Here is a 27,047-nt window from a genome sequence, read left to right on the forward strand (position 1 = left end):
CAAAGTTCCTAACACCTAAAAATTCCCAGTAAGGCATTATTTTTATAGTGTACACAAGTTAGATGGAATTATAAAAGAAGCAGGTTTCCTGGACTTGCTTTATGGTGAACACATGTAGTAAGTTAAGATCTGTTTTAGCCTGTCCTTCAACTGGGTGATCATCCCTTTTTCTCACTTAGGTACGAGGATAAGAAAATGTATTTTGCTGATATGTGGAAAGAATGCTGAATTAGATAGCTAGGGACTGGGGGATTCCATGCTGAGTTCCAGATGTGCTACTAACGAGCTGCATGACTTTGGGCCAAGTCACTTTACTTCTCAACCTCTCAACGACCTCATCACTCACTGAAACTGCTCTCTCCAGAATTACTAGCTCTTAATCGCCAAATTTAATGGCCTCTTCTCAATCCTTGTCCTTCTTAATCTCTCCAAAGTATCAGACACTGTTAACCATAGACTCTTTTTTTTGTATAATCTCTCTTCTCTGGGTTCTGTGACACTGCTTTCTTTAAAACTCTATATAAATGCAGGTTTATCATTCTTTATATACAGAAACCTAAACAGAATTCAAATCTTAATGAATGATAAAATATGGAGATAACGACTCTCACTGGTTACCATGGGTTCAAGTATCTGTCATGTGTAGGCACTGATTCCCAGATCTATATATCCAGTCCTAGTTTCTCTTCTGAGCTACAGTCCCATCACCCATGTTTATTGGAAATTTCAAAACTGATGTCCTGCAAGCTCCTCAAAGTCAACATTTCCAAAAGAAGGGAAAGCCCACTCCTCCAGATTTCATTGATTCTGTCAAGGAGACCACCATCCTCCATTCATACTATTTTGCAATCTCAGCATCATCTTAATTTGCTCTTTTTCAACCCACATGTGGATTAAAAGGCTAAATCCTAGCAATTCTACTTTCATAAGGTGTCAACTCACCAGGCCACCACCCTGAGGGAGGCCCACTCAATGGCCTTTTAATTTGTCTCCCCACTTGAAGTCCCTCCCCTCTGCAACCCATTGGCCACACAGCTGGCTGTTAGAGTGATTTTCCTCCAACCTGGGTCCCTACTCAGTAAACTCCAGTAGTTCCCAATTAAGTCCGAACCAAATACAAACACTCTATTTGGCATGCAAATCCCTTTACAAAATGGCCCCAAATGGCCTTTCTCAACTTTATGCCCCTTCAGTCCAGCCAAAGTAGCCTTCTTCTGCCTGCTCCCCAGATTCTCTCCTCTTCTTGATGCCTTTGCACAGGCCATCCCCCATAACTGAAGTGCCCTCCCTCCTCACTTCAGTCCCTAGGAATCCTTAAGATCTCATTTCTAGGCTCGACTCATGTGCCTACCCAAAATGGAAACATTTCTGATCTTGTGAATTCTCTCCCCATCATTTTCTATTCCTTTTTCTTATTCCAAATAGAGTACCATACCCAAAGTCAAGAAGACCTTGTTCAAAACCCTTGCTTGGTATTTATTTGCCATGCAGCCATGAGCAAATGTCGTCCCTCTGAAGTTATTTTCCATTTACATTATCTATCTCTTGTATAAACCTAATTAGCTTGTGAGCTTCTTGAGACCTGGGATTGTATTTCTGCCAACTTTATATCTCTATATTGTGCTTAACATTGTGTCTGGTACTTAGTAAGCACATAATAAATGCTTGTTAATTGACAAGATCTGTGAACTTCAGTTTCCTCATCTATACATTGGAAATATATTTGCTCCTATCTCACAAAGTTATAGTAAAGAACAAATGCAACAATGTACACAAAGCACTATGTAAACACCAGCTATTACTTTTTATAAAGCCTAGGTAGAAAAAACAAAAATTAATGATAGATTCCAATATGAAGAAATGAACTCTCAACTGTTTGAGAAAGGGCATATATATCTTAACATATATAAAAATATATGTAAATATATTCCAGCATCACTATTATGATCCCTGTCAAAACATGTGAAACTATTAAAATTATTCAATCTTAGATAGAATTCTGCATGAAAGTTTATTATTCATTCAGCATCATCTCAGAATATTTCATTCAATTAGCTATTAATAAATCCAGAGGTAATTCACAAAAGCACATATAATTTCCTCAGTGGTGTGAAGAAATGAGTAACAACAAAGGTAATCAATTCTTGTAAATAAGAACTTGTAACACTGAAAATAGAAGAGGGGAAAAGAAAACTTGAAAAAGACCAGGTTAACTGATGATAAAAGCTATAGTCACAAGAAATCCTTTTTCAAAAATTAAGCTAACTCTTCAGATCTAAATTTCTTAACTATGTTTCAAAATAATGTGTTAAAGTGGTTTGGTATTACCATTCAGTTTTAATGTAGTAAAAGATGTATCCCATTGATCACAGAATAAACATAGTTGAAAATCATGAAAAAAAAAAAAAATAATGTGTTAGCTATTAAATAACTTAGCCAATGAACTAGACTGAAATCTCACCATAAATCTTTTCAAAAAAGTGGAATTGACTATTTGTCTTAGGAATCTGAACCCCTTTTATAAGGATCACTGGATCACTTAGAAGATGGTTTACCAAAAGATGGGATGGTCCTGTGACATGGACCCTCTATGGAACATACTAGAAGGCGCCTCCAGTAGAAGAGTAGAAGGGATTACACAGACAAAAAGCTGTCCTATTTCAGACATTCCTAACAAAAATGTATTTTTTTTCTTGTTAAGAGATACATAAAGGAAAAACCTGCAATTCCACCTTCCAGTTAAAAATTACAGATATTCAAAAATAAGAAACTAAATGGAATTCATTTTTCTAAAACATCTGCAGGGGCACACTGTTTCATGCTCAAAAAAGCTATATATACTTCTAATTGTCATGAGATTAAAGAATGTACCTTCAAATACCATATCCAGTAAAAACCATCCATGAAAGGAGAATCACCAAATCAAAACAAGTATTTCTTAAGTTATAAGTCTTTCCTAACACCGAGACAAGATCCATTTCTTTCTGTCTGGCACCCTTCTCTATCAACGATCCCTTCCTGTATTCCTTAGTTTGAGTACAGGCTACTCTATGGACATTCTAATCAGATTTCGGAAAACCTCATAATAAAGAAAAAAACGGCATTCTTCCTCTAAAAAAAAGCATTTAATCACACGCTGCTTCAAGACAAATATACAATTTTGCCAACTACCTAAAATTACACTGATTTATGTTTTTCATGATATTCTAGAATACCCAACAGATATCCTCATTACTCTCTAATTCTGACCTATTCCACCTTATCTTAATTCTCAACACGGCTCCTTCAAAACATAAATTCTGACCTGGAATCTTCACTGCATACACCCTGAGGCTTTCTTTACCCCCCCCCCACCCCCAACATCATCCATCTCTTGCCACTTGCCTTTGCTCTGTCCTCTTCCTCTGTTCCCGTATGGAGCTTCCACATACCTCTCTGCACATTTTAATCCAGACCTACTACACAGTCAACAGCTATCTACATTCCAGCTTTATGGAAAACTGTCCAGAATCAACATAGCTAGCAAAGCCGGAATATCCATTTTTCACCCATAAATTTTAAACCAAGAATTCAATGATAAAAACATCTTCTTTTTCAACTTCAATCTCCATTATTGACTCTATTTTTTTATATCTAATGCCTAATTTTTATATAAGTCTAAGATCTTTTCAGGAACACCATCAAAATAGTACCCATAATGAGAAATCTCAAATCCCTTTTGATTAGTATCGAGGCTACTTATATTCATAATACTGAGCAAAAAGAGCATGAATACTGTTAGGAGAAAACCAAATTTTAATCACTTCACAAACGGGCAACAACTAATTACCAAAAGCTATCCTAATAGCCAAAAAGTAAGAGACCTGGAAGTCTATGTAGTAACTAACACTATCGCTGTAAATCCTTGCTGAGAATTAGCTGGTAGTTCTAAAAGCAGGATGCTCATATATCATAGTGAAAGGAATTATTATGTTTAGCTACCAAATCAGCTGAAGCTACTGCATTTCTGATCAATCCCCTGATGCTGGAACTCTGGGCTCTCCAATCCTGGGCACCGCACTAATGCATTTCTCATTAGCTCTTCCAGCAACAGCTAAGGACCTACCGGGTCAGGGGTTTGTACCATGACAGCTATACTTCCATTTTCTCGCCATGCTTTTTTCCCTGAAATGCGGTGATACCCATTTTTCTGTGAATCTCCGATCTCTCACCATTCACATTTTCTTTTCGTTGGACCTCCTTTATGCAGATCTCTGTCAGACTCCCAGATTACCAGCTGGGGGAAGATGACTTCCCGAGTCAGTGACCTAGAGGACTGTGGGCTTCATGTCCTTGGGGCTTTGATCAGACCACTCACACCTCAAGTTCAGTGGTCCTCCCCCTCCGAATTTTATCTCTAATAGTAACAAGTGGGCTTGATGATGCTAAGTACGTGGGGTTGCTCAGCATACCCAAGGCAGCCACCAACCCCAGCCCCCACAGAGCAGGAGCTCTCTGCTCCCCTCCGCGCTTCCCCTGTCAGGGTTCTGCACTCACTGCTAGTAAGAGACCCAGGCTAGTTCTTCCCTTCTGAAAAGCAGAGTCTAGAAACTAACTCAGAGTAACCAAATCACAATGTCACAGCGTCCATTTGGGGAACAGCACAGACACCCTTAAATACAATTACACAAAAATATTAAACATGCCCACCACCAAGGCAAAGACGGAGACACGAGAAATCTCGCAGCCCCCTTCATGCAGACAACATGCTAGTTAACAGACTCCCCCACTCGACTCGCTGTCCCTCAGACCTGATATTTCACATTAACACAGTTCCCATGAATGGCCATTTCTACTTACTCTGCTCTACCAAGGATCCCCAGGGCTTTGCTGAACGAAAACCCCACAAAAGGCAAATCTTCACCAGAGAAACCTCCAGGGTTCAACTGGCCCGGAAAAGGTAAAGCCCGCGAATTTCTCTCTGGTTCATCAAAATTAGAGGTGTCATCATCAGACTTGAGGGTGGGAACGAAGGGGGGAGGAGCTGATGAAAAACAAAAAGGAAAAAAATCAGTCTCATGCAATCACACTCTTTCCCAGCAAAGGGTCCTGCTCCCTCCGAGCTTGCCCTGGCACTGCAGCTCCTGCCTTTAATCTCACTCACACAAGCAGCCGAGCTGCTGCTCTCAAACAGGATTACAGCAACAAGAGATTAACCTCTTCTCTGCCAACATGGCTACCACTCTGCAGACCATCTTCCATCCTCGTGAAACCGAATTCTCCTCTAAACCAGGTACAGTCTCACCAACGCCACAGGGCAAAGGCACTTGTGAACCAGCCAGAGCCAGCTACTTGTTCCGCATCTTTCTAGAATATTTCTATAAAGCTTCCCAAGTATAAGCACCCCAATGTGAGCTCTGCTATCTGCTACTGTCACAGGCATAAGGGATGGTCTAAACCTATTCCTGACATGTCCAAGAGATCAGATCTTATTGCCATTGAAAACTGGTCTTTTTTTAAAAGATTTAAGGAGCTGCAACCATTAAATCTTACTAGGTAACTATAACAGAAAAGGGGAAGAGGCTTTACTCTCAGGTCCTTAAGGATTTGCAACTCTTCATGGGACAGCACTGCAGTCTGGCTCATAATTACACAAATGCATAAACTGGAGACGTTATGAAATATTTGTTTATTCTCACCTTATCTTTTCTCCTCTCCCCTCTGCCCCAAATTCACTGCAGTTTAATGAACTAGATGAATGAAGTTCCTTCAGTGATGTACAGTACTCTTAACCACTGAGGATGAGGCTACATACATGAAAAGAATAAACAGAATCTGCAGTAGCATTCCTACCTCCTTATATCATGTGCCCCTTAGGGAAGTGCTACATTTCTTCCACTTCTGGCAAACATGCTGAGCTTCCTTGCTTGGGGAGGCCGACCCTCTTGCATCAGGAGCCAGAATCAAGCTCAAGGCTCCAAGCCACAGTCACGGAGTGCAGTGTGCTGGAGCCGTTACCATGGATCCGGCATGGAGCTCCGTCGCTGAAGGGCTGGAAAGTGAGGAGGACCCGGGAACAGACAGCACAGCCCCTGCACTGCAGGCTTCCTGCTACTCACTCCGTGCATGCTCTGGGCTTAACCCTACCTGCCTGCGTCCATGACAGATGCTGATGCTTCTCTGACTGACACAAGCAGAATGAGTCACTGCTGGGGCTTGCTAGCTCCCTCTGGTTGCCAAAGCCTTTCACAGCCCAGACTTTTTTAACTCCTTATTCTCTAGAATGACCAATCTGTATTTAAGCCACTACCAGAGAGGAGCAGCAGTCTTTTCTGCTCATAGACAAAAATCTGCCTGTACAAAATCCCCAAATTACAACAACACTCAAGTTTCATTCGTGGCTCTCCAGGGAAAATGATTCCTAGAAGGTGGGAGGGAGAGGGGAAAGGGGATTTGAATGAAAAAGGAAACCAAATTAGGGACTTCATTTGGCCAAAGAAAGTCAAAAGGGCATTCATATATATTCAAGTATATTGGGAAAATAAGAAGGAAGGATGAAAAATATGAAATGTGCAACATCTGAAAATTATTTAACACTTCTAAGTTTCTTCCAGAGAATTTAAATCTCCACGTTAGTATGTAAAGATCTATTTGTTTTTAAGAGATATGAATAGTTTTAGGTTGTTTTTTTTTTTTTTTTAACCAAGTCGGAGGTTTTCTACCCTGTTTTTTATTCTATATATATTTACAGCTACATAATTTCTAAAGCAAAAATACAACTGATTTTAAATAGCTCTCCCAAATGTATTATAAAAGTGGAAGAAAATAAAAACCAAAAGGATAAAAGATAAAAATACACAATTAGGCAAATAGGAAGAGATTTCCTTTAGAATATGGTCCCTATATAGTGTTTGCTTTATATAATGTAAAACAAATTTATAGACATAAATGTCTAGCTCTTTGTATTAATTACATCCTCCCCACCAAGTTATATCTTCTCTTTCAATTTAAACTGTTCTCTTCCTGAGATAAAAAGAATTCCATTAATGAAAGTAGAGTTTTAACCTAAGCTAGGATTCATCTTCAGTAAAGTTATAGGTTAGAAATTCATTATTGGAAAAATAAATATCCTTTCTAAAAACTCTAGTACTATAAGATAGCTTAATGTAGTCAAGATCAATTTAATGGCTCAGTAAATCTTCAAGGTAAGAACAAGAGAAAGGTAAAGAGATGAAATAACATGCAAGATCTTCCTGTTACAAAAGGAATTTAGAAACATACCTGCCTGAGAAAAGCTGAAAGAAGGATAAGGCAGACACAGAAGGTACAAGGTACAAAAGGAAGATCTATGGACCACAATGAGTCATGAGCTGAAGAGTCAGAAATGATGTGCTATCCAAAGAATCACAGAAGTTAAGAGTGAAAAGAGATCTCAGTGGCTGTCCAGCCAAACCAACCATCAAAGGAACCCTCAAGATCAAGAATCCACAAGCACTTAGTCATCCAGACTCTATGTAAGATCTCCATGGAGAGGGGTCCTACCATCTCTCCAGGGAATCCCATTCTACTTTGGTACAGCTCTAAGAGCTAAGAAGCTTTTCCGGATATCAAACCTAAACTGGCCTTTTAGCAGCTTTTGCCCACTGAATTTAGGACTGCCCCCTGGAGCCAAACAAAGCAGATCTAATCCCTCTTTCACTCAAGGACCCTTCCATTATTTCAACATAGCTCCAAGTCTTTTCTTCTCTAGGCTGAATATTCAAAATTCCTATGTAGATCCTCACTTAAAAAGATTCAAGGATTCAAGGTCCTTCATTAGCCTTTGGAAACATTTTTCTTAATGTCAATGATTGATTTATTTTCATTTTAACTTTACTCTTGAGTTATTTTGCTTTTTCAAATCAACAAATATCTATTTTATCGCCTTTCCAACTCTACCTCCCAAATGGGGAGAAAGGGAGGGAGGGAGACGAGAAGGAGGAAATTTATAACAAATAAGCAATTTTTTTTAAAAAAATCCTGCACTGACTATATCCAAAAGAAAAAAAAAAATGTACATCCCATCTTCAGATTGAGTCTATCACTTCTCTGACAGAAGGTAAGCAGTCAAGTCAAATCAAGTCAACAAGCAATAATTTCATATTGGCCATGTGCCAGGTATCTTGCAAAGCACTAATTAACATGCTTCAACATTGGTACTCAGGAATCACATTTGTTCCCTGCATTGATTTAGAATTCTTAAGTCTTGTACATTTATCTGTCTTCATAATGTTGCTACTATATAAAATGATGTGGTTCAGCTCACTTCACTGCATCAGTTCATATAAGCCTTCCCAGATTTCTTTTTTCCCTTCTATCATTTCTAACTGCATATAGCACTCCATTATATTAATACACTATAATTTGTTCAGCAATTCCTCAATTGATAGGTACTCACTTTGCAGGTCCTTGCCATCACAAAAGAAGGAAGGAAACAAACATTTTAAGTATCTACTATGTGACTAGCCTTCTGCCAAGCACTTTACAAATATCCTCACAACAATCTTGATGGCTAAGTGGTAATGTTATTATCCCAATTAATAAGTGAGGAAACTGAGGCAGTGATTAACTAACTTACTCAAAGTCACAAAGCTAGTAAATACCTGAGGATACATTTGAACTCAGGTCTTCCCAACTTCAGGTCCAATGCTCCATCTATGTGCCACTTTTTTTTTTTTAACAATAAAAGTTCCTTAAATTGTGGTATATGAATATTATGGAATATTATTGTTCTGTAAGAAATGACCAGCAGGATGATTTCAGAAAGGCCTGGAGAGACTTACATGAACTGATGCTGAGGGAAATGAGCAGGACCAGGAGATCATTATATACTTCAACAACAATACTATATGATGATCAGTTTTGATGGACGTGGCCCTCTTCAGCAATGAGACGAACCAAATCAGTTCCAATAGAGCAGTAATGACCAGTAAGAACCAGCTAAACCCAGCGAAAGAACTCTGGGAGATGAGTATGAACTACTACATAGAATTCCCAATCCCTCTATTTTTGTCCTGCATTTTTGATTTCCTTCACGGGCTAATTGTACATTATTTCAAAGTCCGACTCTTTTTGTACAGCAAAATAATTGTTTGGACATGTATACATATATTGTATTTAACTTACACTTTAATATATTTAACATATATTGGCAGGTTGGAACAAAAGGATTTGCAACTGTCAATGCTGAAAAATTACCTATGCATATATCTTGTAAATAAAAAGCTATAATAAAAATTAAAAAAAAAAACAATACAAGTTCTTTTCCTCTTTCTTTGACCCCTCTGTTGGCATAATCCAAAAATGGTTATCATTTAGTCAAAGTAACCTTTGGGGCAGAGTTACAAACTGCTTTCAAAAATGTCTGAAGCAATTCATAGCTGTACTAACCTATATTAGTATGCCTATTTTCCTGCTGCCTTGCAACATTTTTTATTTTTGCCAAACTGGGTGTGAGATGAAACCTCAGAGTTACTATAATTTGCATTTTTCAGATTATTAGTGATTTAAAACATTTTTTTTTAACATGACTGTTACTAGCCTGGAACTCTCCTTTTGAAAAATGCATGTTCATATCCTTGGACCAATTACAAATTGTGAAATGGCAATTAGTCTTATAAATTTGAAGCCGTTCTTTATATATCTTGGAAATAAGATTTTTAGGAAAACTTAAAGCAAAACAATTTTCCTAGTTGACTTTTTCTCTTTAGCTATGTTGGTTTGGAAGAGGAGAGAATAAAGGAAAGAATAACTTCAATTTATGTATCCTCTGTACACTCCTTAGCTTATCAATGTACATCTTAAACCATGGTGCCCAAAATTGAAAATAATATTCCATACATAGTCCAAAGTTTATTAACTCTGTATTCCTTAAAGCTTTGATCCTTTTAATTCAACCCAAGATACCATTCTGTTTTAGTTGCTATGACACACTAATAATTCATATTAAGCTTGCAGCCCATTAAAAAACCCCAGTTACTGTTTGTTTGTTTTCAAATGAATGGCTATCTAAGCCATTCCCAAAACATATCTGGTGAAGTTAACTTTTTTAAAACCCAAGTACATCAAATTTATCCTCAATGAATTTCAGCTGATTAGATTTAGCCTAACACAATACTTATCAAGATCTGTTTGCTTCCTAATTCTGTCACACACTGTTAGCAAAGACCTTGCTTGAATATTATTACCCCTAGACACCTTGTACATGTGACTATGGGAAAATCACTTAGGAGAGAGTTAGACTAACAGGTCTTCTCCAGCTTTATTTTTTTTTTTTAATTAAGGCTTTTTATTTACAAAACATATGCATGGGTAACTTTTCAACACTGACCCTTGCAAAGTCTTCTGTTCCAAATTTTCCCCTCCTTTCCCCGACGCCCTTCCCTAGATGGCAGGCAGTCCAATACATGTTAAATATGTTAAAATATATGTTAAATCCAATATATGTATACATATTTATACAGTTATCTTGCTGCATAAGAAAATTCGGATCAAGAAGGAAAAAATAGGAAAGAAAATAAAATGCAAGCAAACATCAATTGAAAGAGTGAAAATGCTATAATATGGTTCACACTCAATTCCCACGGTCCTCTCTTTCGGTGTAGATGGCTCTCTTCATCACTGAACAATTGGAATTGATTTGAATCATCTCTTTGTTCTCCAATTTTAAATGTTTGATCCTATTCTTTCTAGATCTGACTGCTGCAAATCTGATGAACATACATACCACCTTTGTCTTTGATTACCACTCAGGTCCCTGATTTAAACATTAAACAACATAGGGTCAAAGATCCCTGAGGATCTTTGTCTCCACTGAAGACATCCTTGCAATGTTGACATGGCATCATTAACGTTTTGAATCATCTTCTAATCCATGTCACTTCATTTTCTCCACTAGAAAAGCAGGAGATGCTTTTTCAAAATGTTTGCTAAAGATTTAGGTAAACTATGCCCATGGCATTCCCTTTATCTATTAGTTTAGTAATCCTGTCAAATAAGGAAGTAAGATGAGTCCTGTTCTTGAAACCATGTAATCGACATTTTCCCATCTAGATGTTTGTAAACCATCTTTAATGATCTGTTCTAGAATTTTTCCAGGAATTGAACTCAAGCTCACTGGCCTATAATTTAGAGCTATGTTCTGTTCTCTATTTAAACATTTGAGACAATTTCTTTTCTTCAACCTTGTGATACTGCTCTTATTTTCCAAGCTCTTTCACTTGAGCTGAAATGTAATAGATTCTGTGTTAACCCTTTATTTTAACTTTGTATTATTATCTTTATGTTTCAAGTGTGTTTCTTGTAAATAACATGTAATTTGGATTCTGGTTTCTAATCCAGTCTGTTAACTTGTTTTGTGGGCAAGTTCATGCCATTCACATTAACAATTATGAATACTAACTGTGTATTTCTTTCCAACCTATTTCCTGATGCTCTTCCTTCTTTTTTTCTCTGTTCCTTCTTTAAGAATATGTTTTGATTCTGATTAATGCCTCCCTTAATACACCCTCCTCTTCTCTTTTTCACTTTCCCTTAACTCCTTTAATTCCTATAACCCTGTAAAGTGAGATGCGTTCCTCTGTCTTTTTTGGGGGGGGGGGGGGGAGTGGAATGAAGCAATTGGGGTTAAGTGACTTGCCCAGGGTTACACAGCTAAGAAGTGTTAAGTATCTGAGACCAAATTTGAACTCAGGTCCTCCTGACTTTAGGGCCACTGTGCCATCTACCTGCCCTGAAGTATTTCTCTACTCAACTTATATGTATGAATATTTTTCCTTTCATTATCTTGTTCAATTAAAGGTGAGGTTCAATGTCTTCTTCTCCTTTCCCACTATTCCCAACTTGTGTGTCTAAGCTTCTGTTTTACACCCCATTTATGTGATAATTTTCCTCCATTTTCCCTCTTCCTTCCACATTCTACCATTCTATGTTCCTCTTGCCTGCCCTTTCCAGGCAGGGCAGGGTGCTTTTTCTGAAATCACCAAAACATAATAGAATGACTCCCAGGCCCTCTCTGTCTAATTAGAATACCTCTACAACATTTAAGGTTCTAAATAGTGTAATTTAGTCCCAAATGACTACTCATGCATGTTTGACTTTTCATGGTTCTCTTGATACCTGTCAAATTATATATTTACTTCTGATTTCTTCATCAGGAATATTCAGAAGTCTATTTCGTTAAATATCCATTCTCCTCCTGAAGAATTATACTGTTTTGCTGAGAAGGCTATTCTAAAAGGCCTAGATCTTTGGTCTTTTGTAACATCATATTCTAAGATCTCCACCCTTTTGGAGCACTGGATGCTAAATCTTATGTGATTTGACTCCTTTGTACCTGAATTCTTTATTTCTATTTCCAGTATCTTCCCTTCTGTGAGAACTGGGCTTTTGCTTTAATATTCCTGGGAGTTTTTATTTTGAAGTTTCTTTCAGGAGCCCACTGATGGATTCTTTCAATTTCTACTTTATCATCTGGTTCTAAGATATTTGGGCAGTTTTCTTTTATGATTTCATGAAATATGATGTCTAGTTCTTTTTTGCTTATGTGTTTCAGTTCCAATGATTCTTAAATTATCTCTCTCCAATCTGTTTTCCAGATCAATTGTTTTTCCTACAAGACATTCTACAGCTTCTTTTCTTCCAGATTTTGACTGTCTTATTATTTTTTGATGTTTTATAATCATTAGTTTCCAATTGGTCACTTCTAATTTTCAGAGTTATTTTCTTTATTGTGGTTTCATACCACTTTTTCAAAGCTTTTACTTCTCTTTTCATATTTTTCTTCCCTAGCTCTTACTTTTTTCCCATTTTTTCCTCTTTAATTTTCATTCAATTTTTTAACTCTTGCTTTTTAACTCCTTCAGGAACTTACATTTGGCTTCTGCTCAATATGCATTTTTCTTTGGGGTTTTGCTTACAGAAGTTTTCAAATCATTCTTGTTATTTGTGCCATGAGCTTCCTTGTTGCCTTAATTGTTCTGTGGTAAGACTTTTTTGTTTGCTCATTCTTCTCACTCTTTCACTTTGGTCTTTACATTAGTACTAGGCTCTGCACACACTTTGTGTCTGTTCAATTTGGTTCTTATATTGTTTTCAAGTCAGGCTAGGGGTCTGCAATCTTTTAATGCTCCTAAAATGGTGTGATCTCCCCTGAGAATTCTGTTCACTTTCCTTCTTGTCTAAGCTCTACAAATTCCTGAAAGAGTCAGGTCTGTAGACTTGTCCTTGAGAGTTTCTGTAGACTGCTACTGGTCTCAGTCATTATTAGCTCATTGAGAAGTTCTGTGGTTCAAAGCAGCTGAACATCCTGCTCTGCTATGGTTTGGAACTCCAATCCTGTTTATTCTAATACAGGTTTACATGCTGGGCTAAAAGCTAAAGAAGTGAATCCCAGCTCCACTCCTGGAATCACAGCCATTCAACATTTCTGCTACTTGTTCCTTGCTCAGAGCAAGTGCAGAGCTAAAGACAATGCTTGTTGACGGTTTCTTTCAATTTTAGATCTGTGGCCTAGAACTGGGGAAAAAGCAACAGAGCTAACTGCCAGGTATCACTCATCCATGTACCAGCATTAGCTTAGGGATCCCCATGGATCTTTCTGCTTGATACTTCCTGCTCTAATGCTCTGTCTCAGCCCTCTGGTTCTTGGGTGTGAGGATACTTCTGCCACCTACTCTCTCTTTGGTCAGACCCTCATCGCTAGGATTCACAGACTTTCTCTATCTCACTAAGCCACCTGAGGCTGGAAAAATGATTCACTTTTTCTTAGCTTTCCCAATCAGAATACAGTTTAGTCTCACTTTCTAGATCATTATAGGAAAAGTTTGGTAAGAAGTAGGCTGTACAGCTTCCTCTCACTCCTCCATCTTGACTCTACCTCCTTCCATGTCCTTTCAAATATCACTGCTGATTATAATATGTGATTGCAAAACCACTGTCAATCTACTCAATAATCACATACTATTGTAAAAAAAAAAAATCTATATACTAGTAAAATATGTTAATGCATATGATGTCTAAGAACACTTCTGACAAATTCAGATTTGGCATATCTCTTTGCCCAAAAAGAAATTAGATGGAAATTCTTATTGCAAAATCACATCTAATTTGAGATGCCACATTTTAAGAGGATTTGACAAAAAAAAAAAAGGTAAAAAGACAATCAAAGTAAATTAAAAGTTTTTAAACTAACATTCTGCATATAAAAGTTCTTAATTTCTATTTTATTTAATTATTTTTAAGTTTACATTAGTATGAATAAGAGAGTTGATAAGTAACTAATGTCCTTCTATGAGTTTGTTTGTTGAAGACAAGAAAAAATGGTGTGAAAACACAAGAGGTTTATGACAGGCATGTAGAATTGCCTGACATTAAAAGATGGCATCCATAAAACAACGGCAATGTGAAATTCTTGTTTCCTGTTTTTCTTTGCTGTTGTTTTACATCAGACAACTATTTGAGAGACTAATTGAAGGGAAAAAAGCATTTAAAAGGCTTTTTAATCCTGCTAAAATGTGGTAAGCATCACAATAAATGAGACCCATTTGTGAGATGCATTAACTCCAGTTCACTAAAGTACCTTTTTGTATTGATCATCATGGAGTAGGAAAAAAAGTGTCTAAACCTATCCCATGTAAATCCCAGGATGTTTTAATCAGACCAAAGTTTGGAGACAGTTTTAGAGCTGTTAATGTAAGTATCAGTTATTATAGTGCCATATACATAAAAAAGAACATAAACAAATGTTGTTTGATGATGACAACGAATCTGTTCAGAACTATGCCAGGACTACAATGAGCATTCAATAAATATTAAGTCAAACATTTTCAATTTCATCTTCTAAACAGTACTTCTGGTTACCAAGATTTTTACCACCAACAAAAAGGATTTAAGTGACTAATGGTACACTGTAATAGGAGATAAACAAAAGAAATAGAAGAACTAGTCATTAACATCTTTTTGGTTAAAATTTAAGCCATTGATATGGTCACACTTCTACATGAACAAAGACAAAGGTATATCACACAAAGACCACAGGAAAGGCAATGAAGATAAATATATAACTGGGATAAAGATCAAAGAAAGTGGTCATAGAGATTTCATGTCCAGACTAGACAAAGCTAGAAGATACAGTAAATTACTGTGATCACTGCAAAAGCCTTCATGAAGTTGATGAAATTTCAGCTGTGCTTCATATGATAAAGAAAAGAGAAGACTGAGAAATCTAGGGTAAAAAAAAAAGAGCATATTCCATTCTTAAGGATACCACTTTAGCAAAGCCTCAGTAATTGGGTTGAGACATGGGATACTAAAGAAAGGACAAAGAAATATGCCTAAAACAAATATGGGACAAGAAAGACAATAGGAAGTGATGAGGAAACTGAAATAATCTCAGCTACACCGGTAAAGATAAATCTGCATTTGTTCTCAAGAATAGAAAGCCATAGCAAAGAAGTTTCAAAAAGTCCAAGGACACAACCACCAGAAAGCAGTTTGCTGTAAAATGGTTTTAGAATGCATCTTTTACCTTACTCCACAAAATAATTCCAAATAGGTAAATATATAAAAAAATAATAAATATATATCACTCACAATTAGGGAAAAATCTACAACTAGATAAAAGGATAGAAGACAATGAAGAATGAAGATAGAACAATGAAGAAGACAACAGAAGAAATAGCAAAATGATCATATAAAATTTAAATTTTTTCATATATTATAAAACTAACACAGACATAATCAAAAGGTAATGGACTTGGGGAAAATGTCTTTGCAAGAAATAAGTCTGATAAAAATGTGACATCTACAAATGTTTAGTGAAGATATAAAATTAAGAATTATTCCCCAGTAAAAAAAAAAAAAAAAAGCAGCCAATGGAGTTAGCTAAAAAATAAAAACTATTAACCATCTGAAAAGATATTTAAATCAGAAAAAAAATTTTTTTTGACTGAGTTATCACTATACAAAAATCAAGTGATCTAAGATGATAAAAAGAAAGAAAGCTCATCATGGGAGGAGTTGTAGAAAAGAAGCAAGCCTAATAATTCACTGTTGTTGAAATTATTCCTACCCCCACCAAGAAGATAACCAATAAAAAAGTAAAACCCACATATACAAAAGTATTCCTGGCAGCTCTATTGGTAAGAATAAAAAGCTGAAAACAAAAAAAATGCATCCAGCAACTAAGGAATAGCTGACAAAATATGCCCTAAGGAATGATGAATATGAAAAATTCAAGGAACATAAGACTTACCTGAAGTACTAGAAAGAAACAAAAGAACAATATACAAGAACAGCAAAGTAAATAAAACCAAAATGGAGAGACAACAAAACTGGTCAAATACAAAGTCAATAGCAATATCATTTTGTCAAAGTTAAAGGAAACATTCTTCCTTTCTGTTAAGAACTGATGTTTTTGGGGAGAAGAAGAGAGAAACTGCTTCATACTGGACTTGTGTCAAAACAAAATGTGGAAAACAAAAAGAAAAGAATTACCAAGCTTTAATGAAATGAAATAGCATGATCAAAGCCACCAAATCATTTCAGCTGGGATGGCAAAGATACACTGCAAAGTACTGGTACTGAAAATCTGGTGAGAAAAAGGTGTAACAGTTCAGGTAAGAAATAACAAGCTCCAATACTAAGGTAAGCGTGATACAGAAAAAATTACAAACAAGAAATACTATACAAAAAAGAAGTGTCCAGATTAAACAGCTAATTCAAAGATAGAAATGAGTCAGAAAAACTTTGGATGTTATCGATTTAAAATATTGAATGAATAGACAATGACACTGACAATGAAGTTGGCTATAAAGAAAATTAAGGCAGCTTTGATGAAAAGTTTCAAGGTCGAAAAAATTGCTCATTTGAAATATGTATGAGACATGGATCTTCATGGGACTGAGACAAGAGAGTAAGTTAAAGGGTTGACAGAAAATTTTATGTAATATCCAGGTATAGATAATTGAATCAATAAGGGTAAACTATGGAACAAGATGACTTGTCAATGGGAAAAAGACTGATATGAACATTGAACAAGACACTAAAAACTAAGAAAAAATGAGTCAAGCTAAATCCATTTTCAAATAGGCAAATAACTGAATGAAAAATCATTTTATCTCATTACTTATTAAAAGAATCATAAAAGGATGTCAGGAACCCATTTATACAATCTGATGGACAAGTCTGAACAATATTTTCAGAGTAACTAAACATGGAGCTACTAGTCCATATATAAGATCCCTGCCAGAATATATTGATTTAGTTTTAAAATATATCATCTGTGTGTTACTTATTTTTATTTTTTTCACTAAATATTTTCCAGTTATATTTCAATTTAATTCTGGTCTGCCTAGGAATGTTGTTGCCACTGGCTATGTTTCTGATATCAAGGACTTTTGTTTCCTAGGCATATCTCATAAGATTTGAGAAATTTGTATTTGAGAAATCAGTCCTAGGTTCTCTGTCACTTATGGATTCTAGCACACTCTTACTTTAGTATCACCAATTTTTTTTTAATGTCTTCTTTTTGTATAGCTGTAATGATACAGAATCAAGTCAAAATCCAGTCAAGAATTGCAAGGGATTTTAGAGGTCATTTGATGAAAGCTAGGTGACACATCAGTGGGCACAGGGTCAGGAAGACATGATTTCACTTCTGGTCTCAGACCCTTCCTAGCTGACAAGACTGACATAACAGAAAAAACACTGCAAACAGACTACTAAAGTTATTCAAATAATGAATCCTTGTACACTGAATAAGTGAAACTTAAGTTAATTTAGTTTAATTAAACAGGTAATATGCTGATTGTTTCTAAGAGATTAGGGAATGATGCTAAACAATACTAAAATAAAAAAATCTGATCCAAGCTTTTAGCAGGAAAATAAAAAATCAACTATACAGCAAGTATACAATTTATATCATTTGTAGATGGAAATGTTTGAATGGAAAGTTACATCATCAAAGTGGATTGCAACTAGAAACCATCAAGTTTTTGCTTCATGCTGAATTAATAGTGAAAGAAGCTCATGACCTCCCAAAAGCCACTATTCAGATGTTTCATCAAATTGCTGCTCCATTCAGACAATCTTTTTTGATCTATGATTTTATGATTTCTTACTTTAGATTTTAACACACACGCATTGATGCTTACCTTGCCAGCTAAAAAGAAATGCTATCTATTTTGTCATAGATTATTTATTTACAATATGGGACAAAAATTACAGTGGCCAAAATTCTGAAATCATATAACAATGATCTAGAAACAAGTGATCATAACGACTCTTAATTAGGCAGGTTTCAGAAATCATCATTATACTTCAACAACAATCCTATATGATGATCAATTCTGATGGACGTGGCCCTCTTCAACAATGAGATGAACCAAATCAATTCTAAGAGAACAATAATGAACTGAACCAGCTACACCCAGAGAAAGAACTCTGGGAGATAACTAAGAACCATTACATTGAATTCCCAATCCCTATATTTTTGCCCACCTGCATTTTTTATTTCCTTCACAGGCTAACTGTACAATATTTCAGAGTTCGATTCTTTTTGTACAGCAAAATAACAGTTTGGACATGTATACTTATTTTGTATTTAATTTATACTTTAATATATTTAACATGTACTGGTCATCCTGCCATCTGGGGGAGGGGGTGGGGGGAAGGAGGGGAAAAATTGGAACAAAAGGTTTGGCAATTGTCAATGCTGTAAAATTACCCATGCATATAACTTGTAAATAAAAAGATATTAAAAATTAAAAAAAAAAAAAAGAAATCATCATTATAAAATTGTGGCATGTCATTCCACCTCCTGCAGATTCTGCATGATTTTAGGATTTCTCTTTGTAGAGGCCTGAGGATAATGAGAACAAAGCTCTTTCACCACTAACTAGAGACACTAGAGACACTAATCACAGGCAAGTCAATCCCCCTTTCTGGATCTCACATTCTTCTTCTGTAAAATGAAGGGACTGGCTTAAAGGATCTCGAAGGCTCCTTCCAGTAGTGAATGTCTATGAATGATTCTTCAATTTTTGTGGGTTGGTGTTTTTTGGGTTGTTTTTTTTTTTTTTTTTTTTTTTGGCATATGAAGGATAAATGAGCAAATACCATCATCTGTTTTTTATCAGAGATGAAGCCTGTCAAACAGAAGACCACAAAGACACCCACACACATGCAGGCACGTGCAACACAGTCCCTTCCAATTCCATCACTATATGATCCTAAAGTAATGGGTGGGATAAAGTTCAGCTGACATGTAAGAACTAAGTTTCATGACTGGCCCTGTTCTTTGCCAACTTTTTTTGATGTCATTTTTACTCAATGACAGCTATGATATTATTCTTTTCTACGTTCTTAAAAAAGCAAACCATTTATCTATGTAATTTATGCCAGATTCTCTCATCCAGAACAAGTTCAGAAAATCTCACTTCACTGATATTTAGTAATGCCTGAATCTGAAATTTAATGAAACCAATTCTACTTACAGTTACGAATGTTATTCCAATCAATTTTTGAGAAAAATGGATGGCAACAAAGACCCTCATAATTCAGCCTTTCTTTTGGTCCACACAGCAGACTCTGAATCAGATCAAGAAATTCACTGCTAACTTTGGGGTTTTCTGGGAACTTCAGAAACCGCTGTTTTCAAAGGAAAAAAAGTATTAGTAATGATGATTCTATTTATCTTGACCTTACATTAAGCTAGTACCTTTCATTCATTCATAACTCATTCACAATTTTATTTAAGAAATAGACACTCTGCAACATTCATTTCATAATGGAACAAACAGCTTCCTTCCCAAAATAAATGACCTCTTCACATCACCAATTTTTTTAAACTCAACAATGATAATCACATGAGGAGGACATCTTCTCAAAAATGATTCAAGAACAACTTCAGCAAAACTCTGACATATCAGAATAATTATACCTTCTGAAAGAATGGATGTCCTCTGGCATGAATCAAACATTCAAAAGAATTTCTAATGTTAACTATATTTTCTCTTTCTCAGGTAAAATGCTAAAATGTATTGCAAATAATTATTTACCTGAAAATTCATGATATTATTAAAAGTTTTTGCTGTGGTCCCCTCAGTAAAAGGTAATCTTCCATAAACCATTTCATAAGCAATGACTCCCAATGACCACCAATCACATTCAGGTCCATAGAAGCCCTTTCCATCTCCATTCATCACTGTCAGAACTTCTGGTGCCATGTAATCAGGTGTCCCAATAGGAAGTTTAGAGTTCACCTAACAAAATAATTTTTTAAAATTAATATAAATTATCTATTCTTGATGGAGTCATGAATCAATTCAATTATTCTGGAGAACAATTTGGAACTACACCCAAAGTTATAAAAATGTATACCCTTTGACAGAGCAATACCACTACTAGGCCTATATCCTAAAGAGATCAAAGAATAGGGGGAAAGGATCTATTTGTGCAAAAATATTTATAGCCAGTCTCTTTTCAGTAGTAAAGAACTGAAAACCAAGAAAATGCCCATAAAGAATGGTTGAATAAGTTGTGGCATATGATTATGATGAAATGCTACTGTGCTATAAGAAATGATGAGCAGGACAGTTTCAGAAAACCTGGGAAAATTTAAATGAACTAATACAGAGTGAAGTGAGCAGAACCAGGAGATCATTATACACAGTAACAGCAATATTTTAAAGATATCAGCTGGGAAAGACTTAGCTACTCTGATCAAGACAGCTCTAAAAAAAACTCTTGATAAAAACTACTATCCACTTTCCAGAGAGAGAATTGGTGAATTTTGAATGTAGACTGAAGAATTTTTCTAATTTTATTTTTCTTGGTCTTTATTTTCTTTTACAGCATGCTAACATGGAAATGTTTTGGACTTCATATGCTTACCTCCATAAGAAGTAGGGGTGGGACAAGAAGGGAATGAATTTGGGACTCAAAATCATTATAAATGTAAGTTTAAAAAATTGTTATATGTAACTAGGAAATAGTTAACAAAATAAATTTATCATTTTTAAAATTAATGGCCATCTCCTAATTATGTAAAAAAAACAAAAAACCCAGCAATCTAATTTGTCTGTTATTTGCCTGAGATTATACTCCCAAACCAAATTCTTCTTTCAGTTTATATGTAGTCAAAAAATACAAATTCATTTTTTGAATTAATATTCAAAATTATATCAAAGCAAATAAAATCATAATGCATCTCAACAAAGACTTTTTGGTTAATCTGTACCATCACTTCACTCCAGTCACACCATTATCATAGTAATAAGAGCAAACTGATTTTAAAATGTCAAAATGCTTTATGTGCATGATCTTTGGTAGTGGGGATACAGAATTCTGAGACCCTGAGAGGGAAACAGTAAGATCATCATTGTACCTACTTTGCAAATGGAGGAAACTAGACTCAAGACAAGTAGAGTGATTTGGCCAGTGCATTTAAACCCTGCTCTTGGTGCCCCAAGAGCAATAGTCTCTTTTCTCCTTCATCATGCTGCCTCTCAAGAAACAATGGGTATCTTATCAGATACAATATTAGGGATATGACTGAACTTCTCATCTTATTTATTAAAACAAATGATCTCAAACTATCAAGGCAGAGCTGAATGATCAATCTCCACATATTATCGACAAACTGACAAGCCACTTGGCACATATTCCGTCAGCAGGATTTGAAAATTGCATAACAGAAAAGTGATATCATCATTTTCAATATTCCCACTCAGTTGCTCACATTATCCATCACAAACAACAATAAAGACCAACACACACAAAGATAACATTTGCTAAAGTCAAAACTGTACAGTCAGAGAAGTATCTCCTCAGATTCCTTTCTTTAACTTCTCTCTACAGCCCCACCCTTCATCAAACCAAGAAAGGGGTCTGACATGACTGATACAATTCACCAACTGACCACACATGAATGTCATTCAATGATACCTCAATCAGGCAGTTTGCATTTTAATCCTTTTGATTAGCAGGTTTTGTGCCCTACTAAAAGATGTTCAGAGATCAACAAGTAAGTCTTCGCACATATTTTTATGATGTACAAACTGATTTGAAGACAAGAGAAAATATCATACTATACTACTTAAAAATCTGGTCCTAAAGGCAAATAGTTATTTAGGAAGTGTCTTTACCAAAGCAGCATCCAACTTGATTAGGGTATCTAGTTTGGACTACTGGCCTATTCCCAGAAAACACAAAAAGCAAAGGAGATATGAGTTAATGTATCTTTCAAGATTCTGAGCCTGCTCACCTAGGAGACAGGTCCATCTGGATTCAATGGCAAGTTCTACCCCTCTTAACTTCCTCAGAAGGCAGACCATTCTTCCATAACCCAGAGACATGAAAGAAATCCAGCAGAGCCCAATCTGAAGAGTATTTACTATGGATTGTTGAGTCCTCCACTGCTCCTATTCATAGATGATATCACACTATATTTTCTTTGTCCAGTAATCAGCAAGCAAAAGTTGTACTGAAGCGAACTGAACCACATTCTTATCAACACTCCTGCTATAGATGAAACCAGAAGGCATGACGAAGTCACTGCTAAATAAAAAGACAGCTTGTAGATTCTCCTTGGAGAAGCAAAGATAGAAATGGGCAAAAGATATTTTAGCCAAGACCCAAAGGAATAAGAAACGTCATTTCATTGGATTCTTGATCATACCATTTTCGTGGTGTTCACAATGAGCATAAAGAAACAGATCATCAGGAAATCACTGCAGTTTATGTGCCAACACATCTACTATAAAGAATGACATCAGAGAGAAATCCTACAAAAAACCTGACAAGATACCCCAAACTAAGTTCACAGGTACCTTGAGCAGGGAGGGAGACAGAAGGAGACAGAAAGAAGGAAGGAAGAAAGGAAGGAAGGGAAGGAGGGAGAGAGGAAGGAAGGAAGGAAGGAAGGAAAGGAAGGGAGGAAAGAAGGAAAGGAAGGAGGGAGGGAGAGAAGAACTATACTATCTCTGATATGGATCAAATCAAATTAATAAACAGGAAGTATTTTTGCAGGTCAGGCAGTGCACAAGGTGTTATTTGTCCTTCATTCTCTAGGAGCATCATGGCATCAGGGAGGTGAAGCCATGACATGCAAGTGAATTTAATTTTAAGTGAGAGAGGGCTGGGCAAGGTCACCTATCTCACTTTCCCCTCCAGAGCTGTCTGGGTCCAAAGGTCAGATACAGACCAAGACGATTGGAGATGGCCCTGGATGCTAGGAGACCTTAAAAGCCTAAGGTCTTCAACAGGTCTCAGTTTAACTGAGGTCACACACATTCAGTGATTAAGGCTAGGTAGCAACTGAGGCAAAGAATCTCTTCTTTCACCTACTCCAAAAAATATATAAATAAATGAATGAATGAAAGAATGGAAAAGAAGATAATCAATAGATGGTGAAAACCTCCAAATGTTCTATTTTGATCATATCAAGTCCTGGCATATTACAGGGATTTCTCATGAGATCCAAAATTAATCAAAAGGTATCAGCCTAGAAATCCACACAGAAGAAATAACAAATGAACATATGCTCCCCATAATTGAATAGCCAGTACACTGAATTAGTGTAATTGTGTATGTGTGTGTGTGTGTGTATACACATGACAAGCTCTATCTATTAATTACATCTGATAAAATGAGCAGTATCTTCCCTAATCCTAAAATGCTCACTGAACACAAAAAAGACATGCATCTAACATCAATATTCTTCTGATGATTCCAATGGATAGAATCATAAAATATCATATTCTTCAAAGAATCCAAATTGCATATGCCCCAAAAGGCACTAGAAGCATATTTATCAACATAAGTGAAGTGAGACATACAACCAATGTCTTGCAAACAAGAAATGATACAAGAGAGATCATCAAGAAAATAAATATATAATAGAAGAAAGTAGTCCAGTAATACAGCAAAAAGTGAGGACTAAAAGACAGAACCTGAATATTATACCCATAGCTGTGAGTTATTAAAATGCCAAATGAAGATAGAGCACTGGCCTAGAGTCAGGAGGATCTGAGTTCAAATCTGAACTCAAACACTTACTAGCTGAGTGACTGTGGGCAAGTCACCTACTCCCAAATGCCTGAGATAAAAAAAGATCAAATGGAATTTGCATTACATGAGAGCCCTTGGATGAATATCACAGGGGATAACAAGGAATGAAGGTGCTGATGTGTACTAATGGAAGGAATGGCTCCATCAAAGTGGAAAAATCAAACTAGATCATGACTGTGAACCTATACATCCTAACACTTTAGGTACCTTCAGGCAATATGCTTTGTGTTATTGCATATAAAGAAAACCACACAGAGAAGGTATAAGCGAAACTACCTCCCAAAACACAAAGGAAAATTTCTCCCCCAAATTTTTCTAAATTCATTACCGTATTACTTGTAGTCATTTTGGCAGCTGCTCCAAAATCCACCAGCTTGATATGTCCTGTTCGGTCAATGAGAATGTTCTCCGGTTTGATGTCTCTGTAAGAAAGTCAAACTCAAAAACTCAAAGACCACTGCTACTCTCGGCACTAATGAGGAATTCCTACACTGAGCTGCCAATTCTGTCAAACACCTAAGTATGTTTTTAGAGATAGAGAGTGCAATAAATCATTAGTAAAATATGAGCACACGTTTTTGAACTAGATTAAAACAAAAGGAAGTCGTTTGGGAAATATGATAAAATTGTAGTCAGAAAAAACCTACTTCTTTATTTAATAGATAAAGAAACTAAGGCCAGTCAATAAATGACTTTCCTAAGAACACCCAGAAAAAAAGAAAGCTACATAAAACCTGACTTTAACTCACAATCCATTGCTTAGTGCTTAGTCTCCTCCACTATACTGCCCTACACGGATATGTATAAAATAATATAAACAAATAGATGGGGAAAACTGGGTATCATCAGAAAGGCTATGATTCTATTCCACTAGATATCTTTAATCACTTATTAGCACAATATTAAACAAACTCTATGATATTCTAGAGCTTTTCTCTTCTATTTAATGCCAAAAGTTACCAGCACTTCTTTCTTTAGAAAAAGAAATTTCATTTTTCTCCTCTATAACCCAAAGAGCTTTTATCGAGGTTGTCAAGCTCTCTGTTCTAAATAAAGGTGACCTTGCATGTGGTTCCTCTTGTCAAGGTAACCCATCACTTTACAAAGTTTACTTTTATCCAGCTACCTGTAAGATTGCTTCAGAATTGGAGTGTATACTCATTTGAGGCACTAATAATTTACTGCACTTTTTTCTTTTTTACAAAGAACAAATTTTTACTGAGCTACTAAAGAATACTCACTGACCGATGGACATATCCCATTTGATGAACACTATGAATGGCCAAAACCAGCTCAGCAAGATAAAACTCCATCATATTTTCATCTAAGTGATCCTCATAGCGATTCAAGAGTGATAGCAGATCCCCTCCAGGCAGATATTCCATAACCTGTTAGAGAAGACAAAACTGTTTAATCACATATGATAACTAGAAATCCTAAATTAAGTCCTCAAATGAAAACTCTGACATGATACAATTCTTCCATGAAGCTATGAAGATGTGTGGCATTTTAAAGATCACATCTCTTTAGAAAAACATCTCTTTGTATTACATTGAGTATGTGATATAGTCAAAAAAAATATTAATATGATTTAAAATAAAATTATACAAAGGTATTTAAAAGTTCCTGAAGACAAGGAAAAAGCTGTCAGCTGCCTAGATTAGAAATAATAATGAGGAAGAAAAGGAAATCTGAGTTATTTTTGTTCTTATTAATAATTTCACATTTGTATAGCACTTTGATTAATAAGCATTTATTAAATGCCTACTGCATGCAAAGTACTGGGCTAAGATCTGGGGATATTAAAAAAAAAAAAAAAAAAGGAAAAAGGCAGTCCCTGCTCTCAGGGAGTTCACAGTCTAATACAGGAGACAACACATAAAAAAACTTTTAAATATTACAAAAAGTATTTCTGCTTCAAGTTCACAATATTATTACCACCAACCCAAGCCATAACAAACCAATTAATTCTGGTCTAATATTAAAGCAAACCCCTACAACAAAGAACCCAGATAGTCATATCAATTCTAGAGCCAATATCAGGTGCTATAGCAGTTTGGGTAGAACAATTTCATCAGAAAGAAGACCTTACATATCAATTATGGACCAATGAGAATTCAGTTCAGTGTTAATAACCTATAAGGTCCCCTTTCAGCTCTAGATTTATGATGACCCTATGCCTTAAAAAGCACCTCAACTGTAGATGGTACTGAAACACCAATATTTATAATCCAAAGATAAAAATAAAAAAATAAAAAACCTTCCCCTCAAGGTGTTTATATTCTATCAAGAGCTTATTACTCTATCCAATTTAAAATACTATTAAGAGAAAAATAATCTGTTATAGGGGTTAACATGTGAATTTCTTTCCTTCACAAGAGACCTCACCTCAGTCCTTTAGTACCACCTGCCAAAATAAATCTAACTTACTTATCAGACTCAGTTTTGGTGAAGAATATGTGGGTGAATGTGTTTTAAATATATATGCTAATATTCAAATGTTCTAATATCCAAAAAAAAAAAAAAGAATGAGAAAAAAGGAAACACAACTAAAGAACTCATACTTTAAAAACTCAGTTCTCTAAAAATAAAAGCCATTTATACATGATGACATATCATAACTGTGTTTTCCATTCTGCTTGTATTAAAAGATATGATAATTCAGAGACTCTCTAAGAAGGAAATGATTCTGGAATGCTGGGACAGTCAACCATATGTAGCTACTAGAACAGTTTCCTTTATGAATTTAAAAACTGATCATAAAAAGTTATATTCTATATCTTATCCTGAAGTTGTACTAAATATTAATACTAAAAAACATTTCCTTCAAAGAAAAACACATCTTCCGAAAATTATAAGAAAACAATGCACTTGTTGCTAGACTTGTGAAATGATCCAACCATTCTGGAGAGCATTTTGGAACTATGTCAAGAACTATCAAACTGTATACCCTTTGATCC

General features: G+C 35.7%; 1 protein-coding gene across 7 annotated transcripts in view; it reads right to left on the bottom strand.

The window, feature by feature from the left end:
* CIT (citron rho-interacting serine/threonine kinase) overlaps positions 1–27,047 on the bottom strand; it is a 151,200-nt gene that overhangs the window by 92,989 nt on the left and 31,164 nt on the right. For 6 of the 7 annotated variants that reach the window (XM_031948704.1, XM_031948703.1, XM_023497176.2 and 3 more), the window contains exons 6-10: positions 25,333–25,475; positions 24,416–24,509; positions 20,076–20,279; positions 19,512–19,665; positions 4,840–5,023 (exon numbers count right to left, since the gene is read on the bottom strand). In XM_031948704.1, coding sequence (XP_031804564.1) covers positions 4,840–5,023; positions 19,512–19,665; positions 20,076–20,279; positions 24,416–24,509; positions 25,333–25,475 — 779 coding nt within the window. Of the gene's footprint in view, positions 1–4,839; positions 5,024–5,832; positions 6,620–19,511; positions 19,666–20,075; positions 20,280–24,415; positions 24,510–25,332; positions 25,476–27,047 lie in introns of those variants that run through there. The other variant, XM_031948705.1, reaches the window with a different exon arrangement.

This window comes from Sarcophilus harrisii, chromosome 1 (genome assembly GCF_902635505.1).
Source record: "Sarcophilus harrisii chromosome 1, mSarHar1.11, whole genome shotgun sequence".
Classification (NCBI taxonomy): Eukaryota; Metazoa; Chordata; class Mammalia; order Dasyuromorphia; family Dasyuridae; genus Sarcophilus; species Sarcophilus harrisii.